This window comes from Esox lucius, chromosome 21 (assembly GCF_011004845.1).
Source record: "Esox lucius isolate fEsoLuc1 chromosome 21, fEsoLuc1.pri, whole genome shotgun sequence".
Taxonomy (NCBI): domain Eukaryota; kingdom Metazoa; phylum Chordata; class Actinopteri; order Esociformes; family Esocidae; genus Esox; species Esox lucius.
The window spans coordinates 27,040,085-27,067,227 of record NC_047589.1 but is presented as its reverse complement, the minus strand read 5'-3'; the positions used below and the strand labels follow the sequence as shown (position 1 = coordinate 27,067,227).

The 27,143-nt window shown below is 42.9% G+C and overlaps 1 protein-coding gene across 3 annotated transcripts; it reads right to left on the bottom strand.

The window, feature by feature from the left end:
• Positions 1-9,259: 9,259 nt before the first annotated feature.
• hnf4g (hepatocyte nuclear factor 4, gamma) lies at positions 9,260-26,599 on the bottom strand. 3 transcript variants are annotated; one of them, XM_010890177.5, is made up of 10 exons: positions 26,332-26,599; positions 21,060-21,225; positions 17,386-17,480; positions 16,599-16,705; positions 13,995-14,150; positions 11,568-11,655; positions 10,985-11,137; positions 10,391-10,627; positions 10,117-10,236; positions 9,260-9,982 (listed from the first exon to the last, which is right to left on the bottom strand). In XM_010890177.5, the coding sequence occupies exons 1-10, from the start codon at positions 26,354-26,356 to the stop codon at positions 9,855-9,857; spliced, it is 1,275 nt and encodes a 424-aa protein (XP_010888479.2). In that variant the 5' UTR covers positions 26,357-26,599; the 3' UTR covers positions 9,260-9,854. The 3 variants fall into 3 exon arrangements, with proteins under 3 accessions (XP_010888479.2, XP_010888478.2, XP_010888477.2); XM_010890176.5 differs by lacking the exon at positions 26,332-26,599 and adding an exon at positions 22,123-22,685 and having other exon boundaries at positions 9,260-9,979; XM_010890175.5 differs by lacking the exon at positions 26,332-26,599 and adding an exon at positions 22,123-22,683.
• Positions 26,600-27,143: the final 544 nt, after the last annotated feature.

Sequence of the window (27,143 nt, the reverse complement as noted above, 5' to 3'; positions counted from 1 at the left end):
TGTGCGCGTGTGCGTGTGGAGTCAGTGGGGGTAGATTACTCTCATACCATAGCTGTGAATTTCAATCCGAACTTTCCTTTGGGTTTTAATGGAGTGACTGTCAGAAGCTGTGAGTAGGATTGACCAGTCAGGGGTCCTACTGTGATTTTCAGATTGCTGTTGTCCAGCTGTGCTCCTCCATCGCATGTAGTTTTTCAAGTGTGGCAAACGTAAACCGTCTCACACTATCTGTGCGCAACACGACACAAATATACACACACACACACATATATACACACACACATACACTCACACACAGCCATACAATGTGAGAGCCATGCAAGTGCAGCTAACAAAGCTAATTTAGGCATGTTTAATAAACACTTTTCCTTATTATAAGCATGTGGGTAGCTAGTGCTTAGTAGTAGTTAGCCTCCAGTTACATGAATGTACCTGATGTCTCTGTATCGTGTGGAAGTGACTACATGGGCTATCACAAACACCCACACACATGCACACACACATGCACACACACATGCACACACACATGCACACACACAGAAACTATAATAAACCACAGTTCAACGTGGTTTCAGAACGTCTTCTTTAGCCTTCGCTTCATTCATCTGTTATGTAAAAGATATGCAGATATTAGTTTTGTTTTCTGTTTCCAACAGACGGTTGAGGATTTCAGAAAAAAACATGTTGAGAGCGTGCGGCGATCGCGTCTTTAAAACAGCCCACTGCGACACCCAGAGCGACGTACAAACTTGGATGAAAAGTCAACAACTGCATGGAAAGTAAAGAAATGAATGAAACAGGATGACAACCCTTGCCTAGAACCCTTTGTGTGCCTGTCCCTGTCTCTCATAAACCCCATCAATTACACTTCTTTAAACTGGGATTTAAACAGAGTATCAGCATTAAACGTATCCCAAAGTATCCCAGGCAGTCAGTGTTTGGTGTTTATCTATCTACGAGCAAGGCAACGCATCGTCCCTCTCAGAGGTTCAGGTGCAACACATTTCCAGCTAATTGGGCAGGTGTTAACGGTCATTATCACATTAACATGTCATGTCAGACGATTAAGCCCGAAACAGCAAGATACCCAGAACCCGGCAGGGATTATCTGCCTGTTAAAGATGGAAAAGAGGGATTTAGGCCTGTCAGAAAGGAGAGATAGAAAGATGAGGGGATGTGGAGAGAAGGAAGAGGGGAACAGGGCTTAGAGGGAAAGCTGCTTCCGTGTTCAGTAAGCCAAAGACAGACAACTCCCTGTCACAGACCCCATGCAGTGTTCTGCTACATCCCTGAGTGGGAGGGCTCTGTCCCTGGGTGGGTGGGCCCTGTCCTGGGGTGGGTGGGCCCTGTCCCTGAGTGGGTGGGCTCTGTCCCTGAGTGGGAGGGCTCTGTCCCTGAGTGGGAGGGCTCTGTCCCTGGGAGGGAGGGCTCGGTCCCTGGGTGGGTGGGCCCTGTCCCTGAGTGGGTGGGCTCTGTCCCTGAGTGGGAGGGCTCTGTCCCTGAGTGGGTGGGCTCTGTCCCTGAGTGGGAGGGCTCTGTCCCTGAGTGGGAGGGCTCTGTCCCTGGGAGGGAGGGCTCGGTCCCTGGGTGGGTGGGCCCTGTCCCTGGGTGGGTGGGCCCTGTCCCTGGGTGGGTGGGCCCTGTCCCTGGGTGGGTTTGCCCTGTCCCTGGGTGGGTGGGCCCTGTCCCTGGGTGGGTGGGCCCTGTCCCTGGGTGGGTGGGCCCTGTCCCTGAGTGGGAGGGCTCTGTCCCTGGGTGGGTGGGCCCTGTTCCTGGGTGGGTGGGCCCTGTCCCTGAGTGGGAGGGTCCTGTCCCTGGGAGGGAGGGCCCTGTCCCTGGGTGGGTGGGCCTTGTCCCTGGGGGGGAAGGCCCTGTCACCTGACTGTCTGCTCAGCAGTTATTGGACGAGGTAGCTAACGCCAGTAGGTAGTCGGTGAGTAGATCATTATTGATTTTGTCTTAAAGGCATGTGGGATCAATTCAATCTCTCAACTACTCACTGGCCCCCTTCAAGGACACCCCCCCCCCACCCACACAAACACACACACACTAACACACACACACACACTAACACACACACACTAACACACACACAGTCTCTCCTTATGTGCTCCAGAATGACCCTGTGAAGTGGGGTCAGCCTCTTGAGCCCATTCGGAGGGTAGAAACACAAGTCAAATATCCCCCTATCGATCAGCACCACTAAAGGTCAACGAGGGACAGTTTACACTGAACAAACAGGTGAGCTAGCGACTACATGAGCTATCACAAACACACACACTCACACACACACACACACACACATACACGCATACTTAGACTATAATAAAGAGTTACAGTCAGGTAACAGAAACTGAGAAGAGAACATACTGTATGTCGCCATAACAAACAACGAAGTCTTTGTGTCAGATTCCTTCAGGCAGGATTTACACTATTTCTCCTGAAAAAAGAATTTGTTGATGTTTATCCATTCTTGACGGCATTCGATACAGACGTTTCTTGGAGGTGGAAGGGGTTGAGAGGAGATTGAGTTTCATTTCAGCAATCTCTTTTATTGAGGTTAGGGCTAGGACTAGGGTAGGGTTAGGGTTAAGGTTAGGTTTAGGGTTAGTACATAGGGAATATGGATTTATGAGTTTCAGGTGCCCGCAAGGAGAGAAAAATTAGCGTGTGTGAGTTTGTGTCAGAGATACAGTATCACGGCTCATGCAGAACAGTTTGTCTGACAGGAACCCTGAGGACATCACACTCATTTCCAGTGGGGACCTAATAAAGGTGACACAAGGCTGTCAACTTTCTCTAATTACATGACATCACTCGATCTGCTTTAGGGAAGAATGTGTGAAGTCAATTACAGTGGGGTAATTACATGAGGTTGTCAGGGCTGGTGGTAACAGAGCACATGCAATCTGATTACCAAAATGTAACTGCAATTACATCACCAGTAACATATTGTAATCAGATTACCATATTATTTTGGATACTTTGGACTTTTCAAGAAGTAACAACATCTTCACTAGAATTCTCTGCTTCTGTTTGTGGAAAAAGCTGTGGGACAGGGCTGGAGAAGTGTAACTCTGAAAATCTTTCCCTCTTGGTTCACAAAACTCCCTTTGTATTTGTTCCACCTGAACAAGTCTGACCACAAGACAGAGACCAATATAAAATAAAAATACAGCAAAAAATAAAGCAATAATATACATCACACTGTACACTTGCAGCAGTTTAAAAAGAGCACTTTAAACTAAAGAACATCGTCATGGGACATCGTTGCGCGTCTTAGCATGTTGTAGCAAGTTGTATTATGTCGTAGCATGTCGTCGTAGCGTGACGTAGCGTGTGGTGTTATGTTATAGCGTGCCATAGCATGACGCGGCGTGTGGCGTTATGTCATAGCATGTCACAGCATAACGTAGCGCTGCAGTGTGTCATTGCATGACATTGGTTGTCTTGGCATGTCGTAGCATGATGTACTGTGTCGTAGCATGGCATAGTGTTGTAGCTTGATTTAAATTTATTGAAGACTGCATTTTCCATTATGTTGCATATTGGCTCAATCAGAGATTGCTCTTAACTGTCATCCATGTTGAAAAGCAGCCATTCGGCTGTTGAATTGAGCCCTGAACACAATGGGGCTTCCAAGGTAACAGGGAATACAAACGTTTCATAAAGGAGCAGGCTCCCCCTTTCAAACTGCAGAAACAGTTCCTTGACATAGCTTACTACACTCCACTACGACATCACAACAAAACACTTAGCCATACAAACGCAGTACCCACAACCAGAGAAATTACATCTTCCACCATTTAAAAATCCATTAAAAAGGATGGCGTTCTGGAGCAGAGGTCTGCATATGAATGAGATTCAAGGTAGGAATCATTTGAGAACACAGCTTTATGTTTCGGAAGATGGGCCCTGACTCTGAGAAGATTTTTACTGTTCTCTGAAGGAGGGAAACAAGAAACACATGTGATGGTGAGAGGATGGAAAGACAGAGCTAGCACTTGAGAGTGGGATGGCTTCCTGGTACAACATATCTTCCTGGTACAACATAGCTTCCTGGTACAACATAGCTTCCTGGTACAACATAGATTCTTGGTACAACATAGCTTCCTGGTACAACATAGCTTCCTGGTACAACATAGCTTCCTGGTACAACCGGTGCACCGGGCGTTTGTATAAGTACGTGTAAGAACCCAGAACCATCCATCTCCCTCCTTCTCTCTCCATCTCCCTCCATCTCTTTCCTTCTCTCTCCATCTCCCTCCATGTCCCTCCTTCTATCTCCATCTCTCTCCATCTCTTTCCATCTCTTTCCATGTCCCTCCATCTCTTTCCATGTCCCTCCATCTATCTCCATCCCTTTCCATCTCTTTCCATGTCCCTCCATTTATCTCCATCTCTTTCCATCTCTTTCCATGTCCCTCCATTTATCTCCATCTCTCCCCATCTCTCTCCATATCTCTCTGTCTCCCTCCATCTCTCTGCATCTCTCTCGACCTCTCCACCTATCTGGAGCCAGCCTCAATCATTGGGAACCTGCTCCTTCACTCTCCAAATGAAGGGATAATTGTTCACCATCGGAACTTTCCTTTTGTTTATTGGTCTTCTGCCAGAAGATCAGAGTGGGTGAAGCTTGGCTTGTCGTCTGCGAGTGATTTGGTTACATTGCTTTGATAAGTGCACTCAATATGCATAAAAAGGACTAAAGTCTGCAGTTACCTGGCTAAAAAATGGGTCTCATCTGGTGAATTCCCCTCTTCAATGCCCTTTAATCAAATGAAATCACTCAGGAGAAGATTGGTGGATGGCTAGAAAAGAGAAGCCATTATAATGAAGTAAGAAAGAAAGAGAGAGAAAGAGGATTGCTATAATGAAAAGACGCAAGAGGGATGAGGGCTAGTGTCAGTGTTGAGGTCAACATTGTGTGTGTGTGTGTGTGTGTGTGTGTGTGTGTGTAAGATACGAGGCCTTACCTCCATTTGACATAAACAGAGCCTCATTAAAACCCAAGCTGAAAAATGCATATGTATTTAAATATGCATAGAACTATCACTGGACCAATTTTAAATACTTTTCAGGTATTACATGACAACTGTATAATTTTTTTACTGTGTTCTTTATTATCTACCGACACACGTTTTGATCTGCATATGTGTAGGTGGATTACATGGATTCAAAATTATTTCAATTGGGAGAGTAAAAACAGTGCGAAGAACTAATGATTTTAGTCACGTGAAATGTATAAAAATGCAGTTTTATTAAAAAAAGAGTAAAGTAGCCTGTTCCCTATATTTCATATTTTCCTGTTCTCTTTCTAGACGGGACTGAGCCAACATTATTATAATGTAAATGTTTCCTCTTAGGTACAGGAGGCCCTTTTGCTGCTGTCCAAACAGAAGACCAAGATAGTTTCACATCACAGCTTAAACAGACAAAATATAATTGAACGCTCAAAGGTAACACAATCATTATTGTGTATACATACATCCTGGTTCCAACAGCTGCTCTTAAAGGGTCCATTTCCTGGATCTAGACTGAACTTCCTTTTCAACTATAAAGCACTTTCACTAAACATGCAAATAAGCACCCATTAGAGAGGGACATGACATATATTTGTCCCCATAAACATGGTCAGTTCAAGCAAGGTTCCTATGTAGGTTGTTCCCTAGCTTCCTGCCTAGGGACCAGTTCCTGGCTGAAGAGCTTCGTCTAGTGCATTGCTGCTCTTTGGTTTTTAAGGTGTGTGTCTGTATATTATTTGGTGAAAATTGCAGTATTTTCATATAATGTGATGATACAGTAAATGCAGCATTAATGCAGCATTGATTAATGGTCAAACACTTCCCTGTGAACTATAGTTTGGTTAATATTTGTCATTAGACTGTTGCATCAATGTTTCCACATGTCATTTAAAATAATGCACCTCTCAGTAGCATAACAAATCCTGTGTCACTCTCCAAATACCTCCAGATCTAATTATTTTACACATAAATTAGAACGAAACTGTCTTCACCAGTACAAAGGGACTGTAAGCATATCATTAATTTCATATTACTATTTACTATTACTTGGTTCATTATCATTCAGATTTTTATAGACACACACACACACACACACACAAACACAACACATTATAGAGTAAGCCATGTGATTTAAAGGAGAGTGATTTTACACACATGGCTTATTATCCTAATCAAGGTCTTTCTGAGCTTTTATCTGAAGGTTACATCTGACTGACTCTTTCAGCAGGTTACACACACTGACTGTGTTTATGTGAGTGTGTGTGTGTAAGTGTGTATATGTGCGTGCATGCACGCATGCGTTCGTGCGTGTGTGTGTGTGTGTGCATGTCTATGTTATGTGCTACACTCATAGCTAGATAGTAAAATATATTAAGGAGCAATTGGTAAAACTGACAGGTTTAATAGAGAAAGATTTCTCCTAGCTACATCAATTTCATTTGAACTGAATACATTTTCCACCATCAGCCGACCATTCTCCGATGGAAAACCTGTCTAGATATTTTCATCTGTATGCGTGGAGAAAGAAAGAGAGAGAGAGAGAGAGAGAAATTGTATTGGGCTATTCCTTGTTCATGTGCATAAAACCATAAGAAATCAAGGTGTAAGAATGTGAGGAAAACACTCAAGGAATCAGAAGAGGGAACCATAGAATAATTCAGAAGGCCAAAAGACAGAGAGGGAAATTATGGGAAATTTCTTCCCTAATATAGTGTTATTGACACATGCCATTTTCAAATGTCCCTACATTACTTGGAGAAAGTACAAGACTGAGGGAAAGATAATTGTCTTTCCCTTTTTCCACCATGTCCACAATATACCAAAAATTATAGTGTGTAATATGGTCAGACATATTCCAGTCCTACAACCAACATTAGACCATGAGCTATTGAGGTTAACTAAAAAAGTATTCCCTTTCTAACATGCTGAGAGTGTTCATTAAGGGGCTTTAGCTCATTCATAATTGCCAACACAGTCGATGCAAATCGCGAAGGCGCTTTTCATTTAAAATATTATGGTGTACTACTGCCATCTGGTGGTGAATGCAGCAGGCTTCTTAATTCTCCAACACAATCCCCCTATTCAGAGGGACTGTACTGCATACTCAACTGTAAGGATTTTAGATAGATAGATAGATAGATAGATAGATAGATAGATAGATAGATAGATATTATTTAAGAAAATATTAAATGTGTTCAGTTTTTATGTACCTAGGTGGATTTCAGATTCAACAGGTTGTAAACTCTAATTCTTTCCAATTGTATCTTATTCTGTCATTGAAATTGTCAATTTTACATTGATGATGTGTAAAAAGTAGATGTGTGGAAAAGGGAGAAGATGATTATTCTAGCCCTCCCTCCCTCGCTTGCTCCCTCCCTCCCTCCCTCCTCCATCATGTGCAGCTAGATGTGCCTGCTGGGTCATAACACAGAGCTGTCAGTGTGAGACGAGCAGTGTGTGCGTGTGTGTGTGTGTGTAGTGGGGTCTGGGATGAGATATGTGACCAGCATGCTAACATGCAGGTTTGTCTGCTGGAACCAGAAGCTACACACACACACACACACACACACACACACACAGAGACACACACACAGAGAGAGAAAGAGAGAGAGATGCACACACACGCGCACACACAAACCATCCAATCTAGTTTTAACCTGACACAGTGTCCTACTTCATTATAGAGTTGATCGAGGGATTTAGCCTCGTTGATTTCAGACACCATCATCTCCCTCGCTTGCTCACATACTGACACATGCGAACACACACACACACACACACACACACACACACACGTAAATACAAACACACACAGATACACGGACACACACAGACCGAGGTAAACAGACAGGCATCACTGTAAATACAACACACTTCACACTCAATAAGCCTGTTCAGTAGACGGCACTCCATTTGTTTCAGCTTGATTGTGTCTTCCTATTTTCTTTTAGATGAGGGTTCCAAAATGGGACATACAGTATGTTTTTTCCCCTCAACAGACACACTGTTGAATAGCTCTGAGAGTCAATATAACAATGGTCGCATTTCATATCCCAGAACAGTAGGATAGAACAGTGATTGGCAGATGGAAGGGGTACTGAGCAGATATGGAACCTCACTCATAAAACTGAATCGCACCTCCGTCACTCGGTCGCGTCGTTGCCATGGTCACTTATATTCAGAATGATGACCAGAAGTTGAACGTGGGCTAATTACTTTAAACGGGCAGCAATTTCGATTAAATTACAAGGTAAGGGGTTGGAAATGCAACAGCATTGTTAAAGTAGGCTAATATTTTGGAGAAAACAACTTTGCCAGCGTCATGATATTATCAAATATATTCTGGCAATGTTGTCAGCTAGCAACGAGCGTCAAGAATAGTTACCGATGCTATTACGTTAGCTAGCTAAAATTCGATGGACTCCCCGCAATATTATGTATAGCTAGTTAACGATAAACTGTATTTAAAATGGGGGGAAAGGACATCAAAATGATTTTTAGAGGTTTAGAGGTGGAATCGTGTTTTCAAGCCTGCAGCTGTGCTTTACATAAGTGAACATTCGTGGGCGGTCGGTGTGATGATCAGTTAGATTGATGATGAGACAGTCAGTGTGATGATCAGTTAGATTGAAGATGAGACCGTCAGTGTGATGATCAGATAGATTGATGATGAGACCGTCAGTGTGATGATCAGTTAGATTGATGATTAGACTGTCAGTACTGTACAATGATCAGACAGTGGTGGTCTGACAGTCATAGTGATGATCAGTCCGATTGATGATGAGACAGTCAGTGTGATGATCAGATAGATTGATGATAAGACCGTCAGTGTGATGATCAGTTAGATTGATGATTAGACTGTCAGTACTGTACAATGATCAGACAGTGGTGGTCTGACAGTCATAGTGATGATCAGTCAGATTGATGATGAGACACTCAGTGTGATGATCAGAAAGTCATTGTTATGATCTGTCGGTTAGTGTGATAAAGCCTAAACAAGAAACTACTGCAGCTCATAATCAATTTCTCTAATGTTGTACAATCTGTCTACGAGAGATTATGGGTTTTGCAGCAATGATGTAGAAATGCAGTTTCTCTAAAGACCACATGGGGGTGCCAGGACTCCTCTGTCCTCTTTTGTCAGTCAACAGGTTATCATTCGTCATCAACAGTGATGGTGTGCATTTTATCACCTGTCCAATTCATGCAATAATGCTAGAAATGCAACAAGTAGCTAAGGCTAAAGCGGTGTTCAGTTTAATCACAATATACAGCTTACATTATCCAACTGGTTCACACAAAGTTCAATATTGTTAAATCAGTACGGGAACAATTACATTTACACAGACATTTCAAAAATGTTCCCTTCATGTCATGACAGCAATCTCAAAAACATCTATATGTAGTTAATAAGTAATTTAAAGTAATGCTAATACATTTTTTGAAAGATACAGAGTTTTTAGACCACTACACAGCAACATGAACATGAATATAAACAGTCTTGTATTGCAGAAACAGACCAAGTGAACTCTGAGAGACATATTTTACGTAATGTACATGATGATTAGCTACCCTCTCACACGACGTCTTATAATGAGCATATGGAAAGCTTGAACACACTCCCACTTATTCCATGATAAACGAGGTCACGAGGACACAGTAGTGATTTTGAAATATGCTACAGTTTACACAGATTAAAGAACACTCGTCACCACTGGGAACCTGCTGCACCGACTAGGGCAGGAGACATTCAACACATAGGGCATTGAATCTCCCATGCATGAGGCTTTCCGCTTCGGATAACGGGGGTATGGGGGGGGGTGAATAGACTCAGAGAGGGGACTCGGGGGTGCTTCTGTGTGGGAGGGGCGGAGCCAGGAGCAGAGGAGGGCTAGAGGAGGACTTGAACATCTCTGGACCCTGCGGAGGAGACGGGATGGGAGTGTCTGGAGATGCTGCTGAGAGAGGAACAACATCGGAGGGAGATGAGGCACGCAGAGAGACTGACCAGATATGTGCAGCAGTCAGCGCTCATGGCGAATGTGCACATTACCTATTGCCCATTAAAAGTGTGTGTGTGTGTTTACTTTACCTATCTGAGTGGTGTGTGCAGCAGGCATAGAGCTGATGACCAGGGTGTGTCCAGTCAGAGGGTCCTGGGCTAATTGGGTGTGGCCTGGGTGTTGCAGGTGGGCGGGTTCTGACCCCAGGCCTGGAGACAGACAGAGTGATCAATCAGCCAGTCAGGAGTTACTTGCCCCGTGTCCCCCCCCTGTCAAGGCCCCTCCCTGTATTACCCACCATCAGGTACCATCAAAACATCTGTGCTACCCATCAATACCACTGATGTTACATTATCATCTCACCTCCCAGAAGCATCTCCTGCAGCAGGTTGTCTATCTTGGCCAGGCCGCAGAGCTTCACGAACTGGAGCTGTTCAATCATCTGCCAGGTGATTGACTGGAGGGTGGGCAGCAGCAGGAGAAGCTCTCCAAACCTCCCTCTGGAGTCATACTGACGGTCGTTGATGTAGTCCTCCAGGCTCATCTGCACCTGCTGGCGCATTGCCTTGATCTTGGACGGGTCACGCAGAGACTTGGCATCTGGGGAGGTGGGGACAGATGGATATTGGGTTGGGATGGAGGACAGAGGGACGGAGGAGGAGGAGGAACAGAGGGGTGGAGGGATGGAGGGGTGGAGGGGTGGAGGGGGAGGGACGGAGGGATGGAGGGGGAGGGACGGAGGGGGAGGGATGGAGGGATGGAGGTTTGAAAAATAAAGGGTAAATCATATATGAAATGAACACATGCAGGTTGCTGGTGTCTGGTAGAACAAGAGAAACAGGAAACGGCCACATGTCAATGATTAACAAAACCGTGTTGTGGTTGCATACAAGAGCTGTCTGAGGCATGTGGGTACAAAAGCAAGGCTGCCTGAACCGGGCCGCTTAAGGTTCTTACCGGGGTCAAAGAAGACAATGGCCTTGAGGGCGGCGTACTCATTGTCATCTATCTGGATCTCCTGGAACGGCAGAACTAGTTCGTCGAGGACACGGTTAGCTACGCGGCCGATCGACTGCTCCGCGCAGCCGCGATGGATCACACAGCCATTGCCTGGACACAGGGAGGAGGAGGTCAGGGGAGGTCTCGGGGAGGGGGGACTGGGTGTGTGTTTCTCCACATACTATAACGGGGTGTGTGTGGGTGTGTGTTTGCGTTAGGGCCCAGTTGTTGTATGTTCATGAATGTACTTCAGGCGTTTAATTTACAACCACAAATTACAGATTTATTATTTAGATAGTTTTAGCATCTACAAATCGTCTGAAGGAGGTCGTTCATATTAATGATAAGGCATGTTTGAAATCAGTGGCCTTCATAGACGAAGCGTTGGGTCAATGATTATCTGATTGTATAACAGACTTACAGGGCGACAACCTCTTTGCCTTGATATGTCAGCCTTAAATCAACTTAGCACGGTATTATGGCATGTTCTGACTGGGTGTTACTGAGGCAATAAGATGAGTGGAGATTGGTCAGTTCTCACCAAGGATCAAGAAGTCCTTATATGGCATTGACCTCTTGGCGACACCGAGTAAAAGGTGTTCCCCTGCGTGAGCTCTGAGCAGACTAACCTGGACAAACACACGCAAAACACACACAAAACACATTTTGCATGAAATGACTGAATTCATATACAGTATCTCACAAAAGTGAGTACACCCTTCACATTTTTGCTAATATTTCATTATATCTTTTCATGGGACAACACTGAAGAAATGACACTTTGCTACAATGTAAAGTAGTGAGTGTACAGCTTATAACAGTATAACAGTATAAATTTGCTGTCCCCTCAAAATAACACAACACACAGCCATTAATGTCTAAACCGCTGGCAACAAAACTGAGTACACCCCTAAGTGAAACTGTCCAAATTAGCCATTTGCCCTCCCCGGTGTCTTGTGACTCATTAGTGGTCCCAGGTGTGAAGAAGGTGTGTTAAATATGGTTTTATCGCTCTCACACTCCCTCATACTGGTCACTGGAAGTTCAACATGGCACCTCATGGCAAAGAACTCTCTGAGGATCTGAAAAAAAAGAATTGTTGCTCTATATAAAGATGGCCTAGGCTATAAGAAGATTACCAAGACCCTGAAACTGAGCTGCAGCATGGTGGCCAAGATCATACAGCGATTTAACAGGACAGGTTCCACTCAGAACAGGCCTCGCCATGGTCGACCAAAGAAGTTGAGTGCACGTGCTGAAGACAAGCAGACTAAGGATGTGGATTACTGGAACCATGTACTGTGGTCTGATGAGACCAAGATAAACATAATTAGTTCATATGGTGTCAAGCGTGTGTGGCGGCAACCAGGTGAGGAGTACAAAGTGTGTCTGGCCAACCGTCAAGCATGGTGGTGGGAGTGTCATGGTCTGGGGCTGCATGAGTGCTGCCGGCACTGGGGAGCTACAGTTCATTTAGGGAACCATGAATGCCAACATGTACTGTGACATACTGAAGCAGAGCATGATCCCCTACATTTGGAGACTTGGCAGCAAGGCTGTATTCCAACATGATTACGACCCCAAACACACCTCCAAGACGACCACTGCCTTGCTAAAGAAGCTGAGGGTAAAGGTGATAGACTGGCCAAGCATGTCTCCAGACCTAAAGGAGTGGAAGAGAACTCCAGTGGCAACCTGTGAAGCTCTGGTGAACTCCATGCCTAAGAGGGTTAAGGCATGTGCTGGAAAATAATGGTGGCCACACAAAATATTGACACTTTGGGCCCAATTTGGACATTTTCACTTAGGGGTTTACTAACTTTAGTTGCCAGCACTTTAGAAATTAATGGCTGTGTGTTGTGTTATTTTGAGGGGACAGCAAATTAATACTGTTATGCAAGCTGTACACTCACTACTTTACATTGTAGCAAAGTGTCATTTCTTCAGTGTTGTCACATGAAAAGATATATTCAAATATTTGCAAAAATGTCAGGGGTATACTCATCTTTGTGAGATACTGTAGATATATTTGGGATGTGTAATAAAATGATACATTCAAAATACAAAACAGAAATATGTCCACCCCCGGATACATTTTTAGTGAAAGCAACAAGTAATTACAGTTGCAAGTATTTTGGGATAGAGGCACTCGGGCTCTGACTCTGCCAATAATAGACATTTAGATTTGCTTTCCTCAGAATCTCCACAGCGGGTTTGACGGTTAGCTTTGGATTCTTCTCATGCTGACAGTTGAACTTAAATATGTTCCAGTTTGAGCTTTCTTGTAGAGGGAACCAGACTTTTCTGTACATCGCTTGATTCATTTTCCCTCTTCCCCCTGACAAGTGACCCAGTTTCTGACATGTGTTGAGTTTGGGCCAAGTGTAATGCTTGGCATTTAGGCTCAAAACATCCAGTTGTGTCAGACAATGAAATGTTTTGCCACAGAATAACCTGAGAGTTTTTAGGGTTACTTTGAATGGGACTGAAATGGGAGTAGTTAGAGGAGTAATGGCTTCATTCCTGTCACCCCACCATATATGCCAGATGTGGGCAGCACATCCTCTGATCTATGTCTTTCTGCAACTTTTGACCCTTAGTTCTTTAAAAAACGTGTCTGTGCTTATGGTGTTTACTTTGCTATTCACCACCCAACAGAGGGAAACTACAGAAACTGATTAATATATCCTGAAATTGTGTGAGTCACTACAATTCAACACAGGGAGACGGATTCACTTGGTTAGTGATTTTGAAGGTGATTAGTTAAACCTCTACTGATTTTCACTGTGTCATTAAATATCTAGACTATCCTTTTTCTGCCACAACAAAAGCTATAAAAATGTCTTAGCAATTCTGTATGTCACAAGAACATCCAGATTGCCATAGCAAGACCTTGGAAAGTCATGTTTTGTTCTGCTTTCCAGTTCCAGACCCAGTCACGGTCACAGAGTCGGGTTGTTTTGTTTACCTGGTCATCCAGGGGCAGCTCTCCAAACGCTGGAATGTACTTTGCCCATTCCACCAACACCAGCAGCTGTTGTCTCATGGAGTCACAGACATCATTCACACCGGCCGACTTCTGCTCTGACACATCGACTGCCCCACTGGGACTGGACACGCTCATCTACAGTACAAAAAGAATGGATTGGCATATGGATGATTAGAAAAACTGATTCTATATTTATGTGTGTGTGTGTGTGTGTGCAAATACATTTTAAATTTTTTTTTACATACAGTGGGGAGAACAAGTATTTGATACACTGCCGATTTTGCAGGTTTTCCTACTTACAAAGCATGTAGAGGTCTGTAATTTTTATCATAGGTACAGTTTAACTGAGAGAGACTGAATCTAAAAAATCCAGAAAATCACACTGTATGATTTTTTTAATAATTAATTTGCATTTTATTGCATGACATAAGTATTTGATCACCTACCAACCAGTAAGAATTCTGTCTCTCACAGACCTGTTAGTTTGTCTGATGAGACAAAAATAGAGCTTTTTGGTCTAAACTCCACTCGCAGTGTTTGGAGGAAGAAGAAGGATGAGTACAACCCCAAGAACACCATCCCAACCGTGAAGCATGGAGGTGGAAACATCATTCTTTAGGGATGCTTTTCTGCAAAGGGGACGACTGCACCGTATTGAGGGGAGGATGGATTGGGCCATGTATCCCGAGACCTTGGCCAACAACCTCCTTCCCTCAGTAAGTGCATTGAAGATGGGTCGTGGCTGGGTCTTCCAGCATGACTACGACCCAAAACACACAACCAGGGCACTTAAGGAGTGGCTCCGTAAGAAGCATCTCAAGGTCCTGGAGTGGCCTAGCCAGTCTCCAGACCTGAACCCAATAGAAAATCTTTGGAGGGAGCTGAAAGTCCGTATTACCCAGCAACAGCCCCGAAACCTGAAGGATCTGGAGAAGGTCTGTATGGAGGAGTGGGCCAAAATCCCTGCTGCAGTGTGTACAAACCTGGTCAAGAACTACAGGAAACGTATGATCCCTGTAATTGCAAACAAAGGTTTCTGTACCAAATATTAAGTTCTGCTTTTCTGATGTATCAAATACTTATGTCATGCAATTAAATGCTAATTAATTACTTAAAAATCATACAATGTGATTTTCTGGATTTTTGTTTTAGATTCCGTCACTCACAGTTGAAGAGAACCTATGATAAATTCTAGACTTCTACATACTTTTTAAGTGGGAAAACCTGCAAAATCAGCAGATTTTGTCTTTGGATTCTTTTTTTATTGAATAATGTGCTTGAGATACATTTCAATACCGTAGCTCTAAGTCAACAAACACTCAAGCCATTTGACAATTGAAGGCCGAGGATTGGTGTTAATGGCACTGGCTTGTGGCTATAGGTCATTGCGTGATCACCATTTCTTGGGCATAATCATTACTGACATTGGCACGTTGGATTTTTGTGTGTTTGGTGAAAATAAGTATCCTTGAAATTACTCGTGTCATCATGTATGTTACTGGATTGTGCAAAACATTTTATGAGGGGAAATTTTTATGAAAGAGAGATGCTTGCAACTTAAGAGATGCTTGCAACTTCTGACAGAGAGATGCTTGCAACTTAATATTCAGTGCTCTCTGATTGGAGCATAATGAATCCTGCAGTTGTTTCAATCAGTGTAAATAAATGTCCCAAGTCTAAGATAAAACCATGTCTTTTTAGCCTACATACTAAATATAAAGGATTATATGCTCTTTAAGTGAATACATTTCAATACAAAAATACAGCTAAACATCAGGAACAACATATAAACCTATTACCAAGGGAGTCAGCCAGCTAGGCTGGTGGTGTGCTGGATGTGCAGGGCTTTGTCTCAGCCCAGCAATAAAACACCTGATTCAACTAATCAAACCTAATAAGTTGGTAAGTGTGCTGTTGCTGGGCTGGTAGATCAAGGATCAGTGAAACAAGGTGGGCCTCTTGCTAGTATGAATTATTTTTGTTCTCCCGAATTATTGCTTTAGTAAGAAACGATGTATTTGTTTCGAATGTATATTGTTGTCATCTGATCTCCTGTAACGTCACCCCTGGTGCCATACCCCGTACAGAAATGCTCAGAGAATTTCCGTAATAACTGGATGTAGAGTCAGTCGTGTCCTTGCTTGGACAAACTCATTCTTAGCTGGTGTCTCTAATTTGCTATTAGTTCAGTTATTTTTTTACTTTCAGTCCTCAGTGAGCGTTCTGAGGACGGAAAATAATGTTCTCCAGAAATAACATTCTCAGTTTGAAAATGTCAGTCCTCAGTGAGCCGAGCGTTCCGAGGACTTCTTCAACTCCACCCGTCCGTCCGTGAGGAGCCTATCCTACGCCGCAACTCCTTAGATTAACCTGCTAAATCGCACTTTCGTGTCGGTTTCTAATTCCTAGTCTAATGATCAATATTTGCCTAGAAATCCTTTCAAAAGAGGTTTTAGTTCCAAAACCTCTGCTGTCTTTGCGGTCGGCTCCTATTTCACACAAATCTTCCATCTTAGACAGTCTGACCTCAGATCAGATTCCCCTGGTGTGTATTCGCGTGTTTGTGTGGGTTTGTGCTTGTACCTGTTGAGACAGTGACTCTGCCTGGGCCAGGACAGTGATGGGTGGGAGGTCCTGACTGTCCTGGATGCTTCTTCGGGAACTGATACGATCTCTCTCGTTCTGAACCGCTGGAACACACACATCAGAAGAGAGGTGTGACATTACCGCGCTGTCATTATCTGAATCTAAAGTGAATCAAGACCCAGTGTAGCTAGCCAAAACACCTTCTTCAAAATTATCATTTTGGATATCTGAATTGTTATTTGGCCCAAACCTTCCAAGTGAAAGAGCTGTGTAGAGAAGTGAAGTCAAACGTTAACCAATAGCAGCCATAAACAACATGTCTGAAGGCACATGATTAGGTGTCATAAAGTGCTTTTCCAAGGTTATAGGGCCCATAAACACACAGACACACACTAACAATCCTTCTCTGATACCCGTCATATACACAGTGTTCTCTGAATAATCATGTCTGGTTTATGACAGAGCCAGTTTCAGCCTCCTAACCTCCCGGCCCTGACATCCACCTTCTTACTGACTGCTTCCCTTTTCTTTGTGAGATTATTAATGAGTACAGGGTTAGTGCTGGGATGGAAGGAAACCCTGCACGTTTATGGTGATGATTATATAATTTTACTGGAATTTTACTTTCTAATGAAAGGTAGGATGTACCCATTGTCATGGATACCCCCAATCATCTGGCCCGTAGCCCGTTAATTATGTTCTCAAAAGAATGTTAAGTGTGGCAGGGCTGATATCTGTGTTCATAATTACAGGGTTGCTACAGGATCGATTTTACATTCCCTACCTTCTTTTTTCATGCCGGCTCTGAAGCACTTGTGGAGCCTGCAGAACCGACACTGGTTCCTCTTGTCCTTGTCCACCACACACTGGCGGCTAAACCTGGACACACACACACAGACGCTGATGGTTAAACCTGGACACACACAGACGCTGATGGTTAAACCTGGACACACACAGACGCTGATGGTTAAACCTGGACACACACAGACGCTGATGGTTAAACCTGGACACACACAGAGACGCTGGCGGTTAAACCTGGACACACACAGACGCTGGCGGTTAAACCTGGACACACACAGACGCTGATGGTTAAACCTGGACACACAGACGCTGATGGTTAAACCTGGACACACACAGACGCTGATGGTTAAACCTGGACACACACAGACGCTGATGGTTAAACCTGGACACACACAGACGCTGATGGTTAAACCTGGACACACACAGACGCTGATGGTTAAACCTGGACACACACAGACGCTGATGGTTAAACCTGGACACACACAGACGCTGATGGTTAAACCTGGACACACACAGACGCTGATGGTTAAACCTGGACACACACAGAGACGCTGGCGGTTAAACCTGGACACACACAGAGACGCTGGCGGTTAAACCTGGACACACACAGACGCTGGCGGTTAAACCTGGACACACACAGACGCTGATGGTTAAACCTGGACACACACACAGACGCTGATGGTTAAACCTGGACACACACACAGACGCTGATGGTTAAACCTGGACACACACACAGACGCTGATGGTTAAACCTGGACACACACAGACGCTGATGTTTAAACCTGGACACACACAGACGCTGATGGTTAAACCTGGACACACACAGACGCTGATGTTTAAACCTGGACACACACAGACGCTGATGGTTAAACCTGGACACACACAGACGCTGATGGTTAAACCTGGACACACACAGACGCTGATGGTTAAACCTGGACACACACAGACGCTGATGGTTAAACCTGGACACACACAGACGCTGATGGTTAAACCTGGACACACACAGACGCTGATGGTTAAACCTGGACACACACACGGACAGTTAAACCTGGAAGCACACACAAACACACACACACGCTATTGGTTAGACTATACTTGTGAGGACTTTTTTTCCAACCCCTAACCTTAACCCCTAAAATACACACACACACTGAAGGTTAAACCTGGACACACACACACACACACACACACACACTGAAGGTTAAACCTGGACAGACACACACACACACACACACACACAGAAGGGTAAACCAGGACACACATACACTGAAGGTTAAACATGTACACACACACACTCACACACGTACACACACACATCAGGACATGGAAAAAAAAACAAACACACACTGACGGTTAAATATGGTCAAATTAGCCGACCTGATTGGTCAAAATACCAAAAGTATTCTGACCAATCAGAATGAAGCTGAATGAGTAAACGTAACCACTTCCAATGCAACCGTCAGCGAGCTCTCTAAATCAACACAGAGGAAGTAGGCTAGCCTGAATTACCTCCAGAGTGTCTCCGACCTGCCTAACGATGAAGACATTTAACAGATATTACGCCTGGCCCGTCAGCTTGTGCCAAAAGCTTTATAACAGTGACCAGGCTAGCTACGCTGGTGTTCTGTCTCTGAGGACCGCCTGTAAAGAAAATTGTATTGACCACCGCATGAAATAATTTCAAATGGGAACTTTACAGTCTTTTTAGTCATGTTGTAGAAGACTTGAGAGCGTGATAGAGGGAGACTTAAGACATACACCTCTAATGAGGGGTTATAATAGGTACTGACAAATCAAACTGTTTGGAAGTTAGGTGCAAATGTGTACAATGGAAATAAAAAGGACTCTAGGACTGTGTGACTACAAGAAAGTGCCAATGCAGTCTGGGATATGCCCTGGATCAGCGTCTGCGCCGCTGGATTTGTGGAAGGCTAATAATATCTGATTAGACGATTCGATTTTAATTGGACATTTTTTTATGAATTCACATAACCAAACATCCCTGGCATTCCACAACCTGGGTTTTGTTTGAACAATAGAATCCAGAAATCAGTCCCAACGAAACCCAGTCCAGCGTAACCTCTGCTGACAGTTAAACCTGAACGTGTGCGTGTACGCATACATTCTCATGGTTAAATTCACATACAGTGTCCTCCAGAATTATTGGCACCGTAGGTTAATATGAACATAAAACATAGAGGAAAATAAATAATTGCTGTTAATCAGCTTGTTGTTACACACACACAAAAATACATTGAGTAAAAATTGTTCCAAAGAAAATATACATCATCATATTAATTTTTTTATTAAAAACATGCATGCCACAATTATTGGCAGCCCTGCATTTACAGTAGTACTTTGCACACCCTTCCTTTGACAAGAAAACAACTATGAGCCGTCTTCTATAATGTTGGATGAGGTGGGAGAACACCTTATTTGTTCATAGGATTTCTTAGGGGCGCCAAGAATTCTAGCGCATATAATAAAATAACTACTTTATCATCACACCTTTTTCCACTCAATTTAATTTCAGTCACTTATATGTTAACATCAAACAACAATAAAAAAAATGCACAGATTATTTTATTAATATATCTATATATATAGGTTGCCAATAATCCCAAAGGGCATTATATGTAGAGGTCAATGTTAATATGACCTCTGTATCAGCAGGGGGGTTATTTTAATATGACCACTGTAACTGCAGGAAGGTAATGTTGATATGACCAATGTAAAGGCAGGACGGTAATGTAAACATGACCACTGTAACTGCAGGAGGGTAATGTTAATATGACCATTGTAACTGCAGGAGGGTAATGTTAATATGAGTACTCTAACTGCAGGAAGGTAATGTTAATATGACCACTATAACTGCAGGAGGGTAATGTTAATATGAGTACTCTAACTGCAGGAAGGTAATGTTAATATGACCACTGTAACTGCAGGAGGGTAATGTTAATATGACCACTGTAATTGCAGGAGGGTAATGTTAATATGACCACTGTAATTGCAGGAGAGTAATGTTAATATGAGTACTTTAACTGCAGGAAGGTAATGTTAATATGACCACTGTAATTGCGGGAGGGTAATGTTAATATGAGTACTTTAACTGCAGGAAGGTAATGTTAATATGACCACTGTAATTGCGGGAGGGTAATGTTAATATGAGCATTGTACCAGCAGGAGGGTAATGTTAATATGACCACTGTAACTGCAGGAGGGTAATGTTAATATGAGTACTTTAACTGCAGGAAGGTAATGTTAATATGACCACTGTAACTGCAGGAGGGTAATGTTAATATGACCACTGTAATTGCAGGAGGGTAATGTTAATATGACCACTGTAATTGCAGGAGAGTAATGTTAATATGAGTACTTTAACTGCAGGAAGGTAATGTTAATATGACCACTGTAACTGCATGAAGGTAATGTTAATATGACCACTGTAACTGCGGGAGGGTAATGTTAATATGAGCATTGTACCAGCAGGAGAGTAATGTTAATATGACCACTGTAACTGCAGGAGGGTAATGTTAATATGACCACTGTAACTGCAGGGGGGTAATGTTAAAATCCCACGTCATGTCTGCAGGTGTAGCCGTACAGACTTTGCTCCAAACCTTTGCGGATGCAGTGGGAACCACACACACACCATACCTGCAGGAGTAGACGTGGTTTTTGCGTATGGAACGTCGGAAGAACCCTTTACATCCGTCACAGCTAGAGGCTCCATAGTGTTTCCCTGTAGCCTTGTCTCCACAGATAGCACAGTTAGAGTGGACCACATCTGCTTGGGACAAGCCCGGGTCTGCAGGCATACTGTCTGGAACACACAGAGTACACAAAGACTGGGTTGGCCTGCTGAGCTGAAGTCCACACATTAGCAACAACAAACAGATAATGCACGTTTTATAGCTCGACCCCCCCCCCCCACACACACACACAAATAAAACAAAATCAAGAATTGGAGGTGAACAGCTGTGTCTTCCTGTGTATGAACATTGATTAATACAACTTTGGGGATGTATTCATGAACTGTGGATTGTAATTTGCAAGGGGTAACTGCTTTCGATAAATGCCAATATAAAATATAAATAATAAGCCTATTTTCTATCATAAATATCTGAGAAACGAGACGAATACACAGGAAGACATCTCCTGACATTTGTTTCTACTCACACCAGACACATTCCTACACAGACCAAGTCCAAGATGGAAGATTACGTCTTGACAATGGCAGAGAGAAGAAAGTCAATGTTTGACAAAACTTTACTTCTGCCCTCATTTTATCAGTCCACGTGTTGCGATGACATCAGTAGATGTCCTAACTCATCCCCATCCTGTAAGCCCACAATAAACCTGTCTTTATGACAGACTGCTGATTCCTATCCAGAAACCCTCCACCTATCATAAATAATCCATTCATTAATTCTCCATTTAATAAACAAAAAAGATCACGAAGATTGAGACAACAATCTGCAACATTATTCAGAAAGTACAACGGCGACTCGCACATTCACACTTCACAAGAACATTTCAGGTCGGACTTCTAAACGTCAGACTTCGCCAAATCAGTGTTATTTCTCTGTGTTCACTAAGCATCGTATTCCAATCAGACACCAGAAGAGATGAACGGACAATGCAGAAGAGACGACGCTTGCATCCGTTTCCCTGTCATTCAGACCCAGTCTGTCTGCAATGGCGTTGCATGTCCACTCACCTCCACCACCGTAGAAGACATCCTCGTGTTCAAAGCCCAGGGTGCTGTATGTTGGGTCAAGACCCTCACAGTAGTTTGCCACATCCATATCCAACAGGGAATTACTCACTGACATAAGCGGACACTTCATTCCTCCCTGTTAATTCCTCTGCCTCTCTCTTTTTCTACCACTTGCTCTCTTTTTCTTTCCTTTCACCGGCTCTTTTTACTTTCCCTTTCTTTCCTTCTCTCTTCGCACTATACTTCCTTCTCAAACACTTTTCTCTCTCGAGCCTCCCTAGCCTTCTCTGTCCCGCTCCTCGTTTCTCCTTTTTCCTTCTGCTTCTTCTTTCTCCTGGTCTTCTACTCCCTCTGTCAAATTCAGTTTTTCCACCTTCAGGAGTGCAGTAGGCAACCTAAGGCCCCTGCCATTTGACTGGTCCTCCCCTAAGAAAGTGGGCGGGCCTTGGTGAAGACTTCTCCCCTCATTGCACATCACTAATCTGTTTCTTTTATCTGTTCCTCACTTATTACAGGGATGGAGAGATAGCAGAGAGATATACCTCTTTTTTCTCTCTTTTCCTGATGCATACTGGCAGGTTTGACAGGGTGGAGACGATGTCATTGTGTGTGTGTGTGTGTGTGTGTGCGTGTGTGTGGCCTCCACAGCCTTCCTAATCTAATCAATAGTGGAGCAATACAACAGTTACTACCATGATCACATCTAATCTACAAGCAGTCAGAGAAAAACACCACTGATAGCTTTCATTGATTAATCACACACTCGCTAAACGAAACTAGACTAAACCCACTGACTCCCATTAACGTCCCTCTTTGGATGCCACTGATCAAGCCCTTCTGTGTTGCTCCATCTATAAGCACATGGTTTACTCTCCACACCCACTGCAGTTCACACAGTCTCACTGTACTGAAGACTTCTGTTGGGGAATTAATGCAATCTGATGGATGTAAGATAATTGGGACAATTCCACCTGTTTATGAGAGGGGCAATATGGATGCAGGTTGTAAAGAGGGTTATTATGCATGCCTGGTGATCACAACTTATTAACAGGACCTAAAACCAAATTCCATGTTAATGGAGAAACGCTGAGAAAAGTATAATAAATGTTTGCCAGACAAAAAGTCAGTGATTTTAAACAAAAACCATGCATAAGGATAACTTTCTGGGAAAAAACAAGGCAAAGTTGGGTCACCCTCTGTATGATCTGATATAGTATTACAGCTAATCAGCATACAGGGCATGATCTGGCCAGTTTAGAAATGTCTACAGTAAATACACAGCCAACTCTAAAACGGTCGGCACATCCTGACAAATATGAGCCGAAAAACTTCACAGAGATGAATGACACGGGTAATGAGGAATATTTATTTTACAAGAAGATGAGGGAAGTCAAGTAACTCCTAAATTCAATCAGGAAAATGTTTTTCTTACAACTAGGGAATAGGGTTAAAAGACCCTTGTTTTATTATTAAGGTGGTTAGAGTCTCCCTTGTTTTATTATTAAGGTGGTTAGAGTCTCCCTTGTTTTATTATTAAGGTGGTTAGGGTCTCCCTTGTTTTATTATTAAGGTGGTTAGAGTCTCCCTTGTTTTATTATTAAGGTGGTTAGAGTCTCCCTTGTTTTATTATTAAGGTGGTTAGAGTCTCCCTTGTTTTATTATTAAGGTGGTAAGAGTCTCCCTTGTTTTATTATTAAGGTGGTTAGAGTCTCCCTTGTTTTATTATTAAGGTGGTTAGAGTCTCCCTTGTTTTATTATTAAGGTGGTTAGAGTCTCCCTTGTTTTATTATTAAGGTGGTTAGAGTCTCCCTTGTTTTATTATTAAGGTGGTTAGAGTCCCCCTTGTTTTATTAAAAGCCTGTCAAAAATGCCGGAACTTGGTTGAATCTTGCTGTCACCTTGTCTCCAAAACTACAAGTAGACCCCAATCTCTATGCCAATTTGGATTTCCAGGAAGTCAAAAGTCGAAAAGGAAGGTTTTGAGTGAGGAACAGAAGGGACCACTGCCAATTGAATGCTTCTGTTCCTCACTCAAAACCTTCCTTTTCAACTTTTTTAGAAAGGAAAGAAAAAGGTGCCGTGGTCTCTTAATTTTTTCCTGAGCTGTATATTGAAAACTGTGTCATTTCAGTTGATTCCATTCAGTCATTAATAAAATGTGATATGTTCTGCAAGTTAAGTTACGGCACGGCCCCCAGTACCTGTGTTGTTGGTACTTATTACACAGTAACGGAATTACAAGACACAGAGTTGTTTCCTAAACTCAGTAAATATAAGTAGATATAAATGCTGATGGCAGGGCTCTTGGTGTATTTCTAATAGCTTTTTAATACATTACCTAGGAGATGCTTCAAATACCCCTTTTTTTCCATTAGGAATCATCTTATTCCACACTCATGGGATGGAAAATGCTAGAAAACTGTATGTTAACCCAATTTGAAATTCTCCCATGAACTGTCCAGAACTTAATGTAACTTGATGAAATTAGGTGTGTGTGTGTGCGTGCACAGTTGCACACTTGAAACAATGCTAGAGTGCAAGAGAGAAAAAGTCAGATAGAAGAAAGGGGGGGGGGTGTGGTGAGAGAAAGACAGAGAAAGATAGATTACTGTTTAACTAGACTCCTGACTCATCAGGTTGACAAGGGAAGTGTTCAGAGAGTATCATCATCTTCACACAACTCTCCACAGAAAGCTACATTTACTAGAGCGCCTAACATCAATGACTGGATACATTTACGGTCCTTATATCACTTTCTTTGTTGCAGGTAGGAGGGAGATCGGATGAATGGACCAACAGGATGACTAGGTGGCCTCGATAATATGAGAGACAGATTAAGAATGCAACCAGTACACAGGGAATCCAACCCACTCAGTGTTCCTTTTTGTATTGAAATTATTTGACAGCCATGAGGTCACTTGATGAAGACCATGCTAAAGAGAAATCTTGTTGCTTCATGACATCAGACAGGGCATTTCACAGATTCTCTCCACTCACAAACATATTGCTGGCTCTCTCTCTGTCCGGCTCTCTGAAGCCCGGGCCTCACTGTGAGTCTCTCGCCCTTGTATAGGTACAGTAGCCACGTCACAGGTCAGGTTGGTGTGTTAGCAACTAAAACCATACAAGCAGGGCCATAAAGCCCAGAACAAACAGGCTTGCGTTGTGTGAAAACACCCATAACCCTGTCTGTCTGTCGTTGTGTCCATACTAATGGACAGGGATTATAAACTCTTCCTACCCGTGTGGCTAAAAGAATAGAGATGTACCTTTAAAGTGACAATCCATTGAGTTTCAGCCACATGTGCCACTATGTTATTAAGTCTCTGAGTTTTTTTAAATTATATTTTAGTTCCGATATAGGATACTAAAACAAGGTATTGTGTGCTCTTGTGCAAAATAAATATAAATGTAATACCACTAAAAACATTGTGGTATACTGTCGGTTGTATGACAATCTGGCAAATATGGGAGATTTTGACAGAGATATATATATACACATACGTACATACATTTTTTTTTTTATCAAGCTGGAGTCTTCCTTATTGTGACAGCGGGCCAATGGTTTTAGAGCAAATACATTTCATTGATCGGTACTTTAAAATCATTGGGTCTTATTTGAGGAAGTCGAGGTGTATGCATAGAGTGAAAAAACGGGATATCTACATGCATTTGGAACATTGTTTAACTACAGCCAAAAACAAACAAATGTTTTATGAATCTGTATAAGGAAGTTCTCAGTTCAAACAGTTATTGAATTCACACCAGTAACCTACGGTACGGGCCAACAGCCGCCCACATTTAATGTTCTCATTGGGGAAGGATTTACTCTTCGGAATAACCTTCATATAAGCCAAGCATAGTTAGCTATGTTTTATCTCGGTTAGATGTATAGGCTTTCGAGAAACCTCTTCCATACTTTACTCCCATAATGATCTGATTTTAGCCTACCCGCCCTATCCCGTGCAGGTTTATAACACCACCAGACAAAAACAGGACCACGTGACATTTCACTGACCATAGACAACTGAACCGCACCTACCCGGACTAAGCCCACGACCCAAAATACAGGTGAACTGAAAAGGCAAGGTATTACAGCAGCAGATATCTCATCATGAAAAACAATGCTAACTAGTAATATGTACAACAAAGTAACGACTGGAGATTTAGGCAACACAAATAATTTGTCATTGAGTGGAAATCGCTCACCTTTTTGTTGAAAAGCGATGTGCATTCATCCAAAAGTATGCTAGTCCACCTGTAAACTAACCACCGCACAAGCTTCGTCTACCGGTGTCACCGTACCAAATGGGAGAGTCGTGGGCGAAGAGTTGCAACAACACACGGAGGACTCGAAGGGAAAACTATGGGCCTATAATTCAATGAGCGACACATTAGATGGCGCCGGCTTCTGCTGTCATTAGATCGATTTACTAAACAAACTGAAAGTAGGTGGGGACGTTAAACAGTAACTAGCCTCCATAAAACTCCGGAGGGAAGGGAATAGGTGTGTGTGTGTGTGTGTGTGTGTGTGTGTGTGTGTGTGTGTGTGTGTGTGTGTGTTTGAGTGTTTGTGGTCAGCGTTGCTTATTCTGTCGAGACGGGAGATTAAAGGGTGAGGAGGTAATGTTTCACAAACTGGTGTAGAACAGTAACGTTTTAGCTATTTATTTATTACAATATTTACATAATCTGGAGCCAGATATTGCCCAATATAAAACGTGCTTGCAAAGACTTAGTTTGACATAGTACAAAATATATACATTCCAATATGATACAAAAAAATATATATTCAGTGTATTATAGCTGTATGAATAAGCAGCAGATGGCGCTAAATTACTGTTTAAGAGTGATACAGTGGGGAGAACAAGTATTTGATACTGCCGATTTTGCGGTTTTTCCAACTTACAAGGCATGTAGAAGTCTGTCATTTTTATCATAGGTACACTTCAACTGTGAGTGACGGAATAAAAAAAAAATCAGAAAATCACATTGTATGATTTTTAAGTAATTAATTTGCA